Here is a 4,065-nt window from a genome sequence, read left to right on the forward strand (position 1 = left end):
CGATAGATGCAATGCAGTTGCAATCATAGGGGTGACTGGCAAAAAATGCAGTAAAAGGTGCAATAGGTGAAATGCAGTTGCAACCATAGAGGTGTCTAGCAACAAATGCTGTTGAGAGCGAAAAAAAGCGCAATGCTGCTATAGAGTTATACTGTAGAGTTCATAAACCGCGGAGTTAAGTTGTATAATCCAGGAAAGGTGCGTGAACTACAGGTAAGGGTTTAAAGCTAAAAGTTGTATTTTTGGTTGGTGTCAGAAATTTCTGGCACCAACCAAAACAGCCATAGAATCATTGCGTCAGCGTTACAAACACGTCGCTGACTTACCTGTTTCGCAAGCCGCTCCGCTGAAGCCTGCCCGACAGTGACAATCGCCAAACTGATCACACGTTCCGTAGTCGTTACATTCCAGGCCGTTGTGATACGGGCACTGTATGCTGTTGGTGGCGTTGTCCAAATCAACACAGCGCTGATCCATACATACCTATATAGCATATACACATTATAGTGTTGAGAAAATGTTCCATTCTTGTCAGGAGTGGGAGAGAGAGAGAGAGAGAGAAACGAATCTAAGGCTGAAACATCGAGTTTGAGAAGGAAACACAGAGGGGAGGGAAAGAGAGTTATGCAGACGAGCATTCCAAACCGTTGGCACTCTTTCTCTCTCTCTCTCTCTCTCTCTCTCTTTCTCTTTCTCTTTCACTCTCTCTCTCTCTCTCTCTCTCTCTCTCTCTCTCTCTCTCTCTCTCTCTCTCTCTCTCTCTCTCTCTCTCTCTCTCTCTCTCTCTGTGTGTGTGTTGTAAATGCGTTGAAAAGGTCTCCGTTGCACGTCCTGAGATCTCGTCACGACTTCGACTCCTTGCCTGTTTTCCTGCAAGCTGTTGCTGCATGCCATTGATTTAGTCTAATTGATTCTGTATTAGGTAACTTCTCTTACCTGTTGGTCTTTGGCCACGAGTGTCGTCTGAGTAATTATGAACATTGCGTGCGTTTGCTAGTAGAGTTCACGATTTGCTAGAGTTACTTACGTGCTTTGCTACTATTCTCCCTGAGTGAAGTTCCGCTGCTGAGTAATCCTACGATGTGTCACTATCTGACAGGGTTTACTGTCACCCATATCGGGTGCAAGCACCCACTGACAGGTGAAACCCTTCGGCTTCCCATACGTCTCTTTCCTCTTTCCTTTCGGATTAATTATTGTAGTTTGAATTTCTATTTGTTTATTTATTTTGTGTGTGCGTGCACAAGCCGCTGCCATGTTTCTGCAGTCGTGTATACCGTCAAACGGTCATCTCACGCGTGCGCGATATCTGGCTTGCCTTATTTGTTGCATGTTTGGTACGCTGAGTTCGCTTGGGTCGCCGTGTGTGCACCGGTACTGGCACGTTTTGCTGATGACAGCGCTTTGAGTGGTTTTTGTTCCTTGGTTGTTTTCTTTGGTGGTTTTCGTTGTTCTCTCAAAGTCGCAATAGCTCTCTTACCCGTATACCCGTTATGCATTCTATTCTATCATTACTGTAATGTTTATCTATCTAAACTCGTAATGCCCGTGGTGGTTGAGACTGAGAGTGCTTGTGTGCGGTATGCCTGGAAGTCTTGAGTGAGGTATCGTTGAGATACAACGCATACACAAAATTTGGCGACCACGCCAGGATTGTATTGCACTGGAGCGAGGAGCAGGGCCGATGTATTCGGCTGGGAGTGTGGAGGCAACGTTCATTGCGAACCTCTAAGGCCTATGGTTATACTGGAGAGAGTCTGCGGAGTTACGTGGAGAGCAGGCGGGTCGAGCATGCCGAGCAGATCTAGAAAAGTGAAGAGCGCAAGGCTCGAATGGAAGAGAGAGACAGTACCAGGCAGCAAACAGAGTTGCTGGACAAGATAACGAAGTTAGAGGCGAAAGTCGAGTTAGCGGCTCAACAAGATGGCACAGCGAGCAGTGTGTCTGCGGAGAGCGCTCAGGGGCTGAGAGCCAAACCGATAAAAATTCCGAAATATGATGCAAAGCAGACGGTGGAAAGCTACTTGGAGCTATTTGAAGACGTGGCCAACCAAAATCGGTACGAAGTTGAGGAGCTGCTGATACGCCTACGAGTCTCTCTCTCTCTCTCTCTCTCTCTCTCTCTCTCTCTCTCTCTCTCTCTCTCTCTCCCTCTCTCTCTCTCCCTCTCTCTCTCTCTCTCTCTCTCACACACACACATATATAATATACACACACACTTGCTATTTGCGTTACGCAGTGCTCACCGATTTGTCAGTTTGCGCACTCTGGCAAGGTACGTTCGGGCCTGGTATAAATCTGGCTTTGGAAATTATATTTTTCATTGCTATCAGGTTCGGCCTCATTTTCTATGTGCTGCGCTGATGAGTTCACAAAGAACGAAACAGCATGCTGTCCGCAGATTGAGTACACACACACATAATTATATATACACACACATACACACAATTATTCACACACACACACACACACACACACACACACACACACACACACATATATACACACACACATACGCACACACATCCATACATGCACACACGCACCTGTGCGCCCGCAACCCAGGGCACGCACACACAAACACACACATACACACAAACATAAGTGCACAATTAAAAATAATGACCGCAAACTGTGTCATCCCACTCACTATACTCTCACCACACACACACACACACACTCACACACACACCCGCAGACACACACACACCCGCAGACACACACACACACACACACACACATACACACACACTCACACACACACACACATGTATCTGTGTGTGTTTGTCCTGCTGATATGGAGATAACCTCGACAGGCCTTCCAGCAGCCTCAAGGGAATCCAGAAGTAAATGAATTACAAACGTCCACACCCATGCACATAAGTGCTGCACAGTTATCGCGAATTAGCAGCAGGGCTGAGTCGGGTAGCATTTTCTTCGGGTTCGGGTAGTTTTCCACAAGTAGTACGGGTATCCGATCGGGTAATGTTTCCATGGTAACACCACAATGCACCCCTTCCCTTACAGACTGGGTAGACATGCATGAGTTTGTACGCGTGCACTGTACACGATGATGTCATCTTCTGACTTTGGGTTTTCGGGTGGACTATTTCTGCAGCCGTCTACCCGAGATGCTCACGGGTAGCACGGGTAACCGACACGCCGTGCACACCACTAGCTAGTTAGCACAGATACACCGTGACCGTAACTCACCATATCCTCACCACAGGACTGACCATCGTTCACAACGGTGTAGGTGTCCTGCTGGCGTGTCAAGTAGAAGCTAGTCTGCACCACCATGGCACCTCTATCAACACACACGCGCACGCACACGCACAAGCACGCACACGCACAAGCACGCACACGCACAAGCACGCACGCACCCCCCCACACACACACATGCACGCACGCACGAATGCACGCACTCACGCCCACCCACCCACCCACCCACCCACCCACACACACACACACACACACACACACACACACACACACACACACAACATTGGCAAACATCAGCTGTCTGAGGATTGCCTGAGCTTTGCTACGCGCATAAAACGCACAACGTTACAGCAATGATCTAGCCGGTTGTCTCTATTCTCTTCTGCCTTTGAGGTATGGCTCCTTCCTTGAGGCGTTAGGCACTCTAGGCAATCTGGGACTTCTTGCTATTGTGAACATTTACAAGTGTATGTGTGGTAGATTTTGTGTCACGTGTTTGTTTCGTCTTGGTCGCTGTGCGCACGCGTCATTGGTTGGTGGTGTTGTGCGCATGCGCGAAACTGTGTGAGCTAGTCTTTTCGTCTGTCGTCTTGTCAAGATGTAGTCGTTTTCCGTGGTCTTGTTTATTCGTCAATAAAAAGAGTGTAAAAAGGCAGTCCAGTGGTAGCGGTTGAGCTGATGCAGTGATGGAGAAGTAATGTTAGAATTTACAACATTCCATCACACAACAACATTGCTAAGTTTTTCAACAGCAAGTGGTACCTCACGCATGGTGGTTACCCGACACTTGCAAAACGTTCGAAGCTGGTTGTGTTGCCCAGTACCATGTATAGCCGGTTGAAA

General features: G+C 47.9%; 1 protein-coding gene across 2 annotated transcripts in view; it reads right to left on the reverse strand.

The window, feature by feature from the left end:
- Positions 1–344: 344 nt before the first annotated feature.
- LOC135810340 (zinc metalloproteinase/disintegrin-like) overlaps positions 345–4,065 on the reverse strand; it is a 39,146-nt gene continuing 35,425 nt past the window's right edge. For both annotated transcript variants that reach the window (XM_065323830.1, XM_065323829.1), the window contains 2 exons: positions 3,214–3,307; positions 345–483 (listed from right to left, as the gene is read on the reverse strand). In XM_065323830.1, the coding sequence (XP_065179902.1) occupies positions 3,273–3,307 (35 nt within the window). In that variant the 3' untranslated portion in view covers positions 345–483; positions 3,214–3,272. The remainder of the gene's footprint in view (positions 484–3,213; positions 3,308–4,065) is intronic.

The sequence above is a fragment of the Sycon ciliatum genome, chromosome 2 (genome assembly GCF_964019385.1).
Source record: "Sycon ciliatum chromosome 2, ocSycCili1.1, whole genome shotgun sequence".
Taxonomy (NCBI): Eukaryota; Metazoa; Porifera; class Calcarea; order Leucosolenida; family Sycettidae; genus Sycon; species Sycon ciliatum.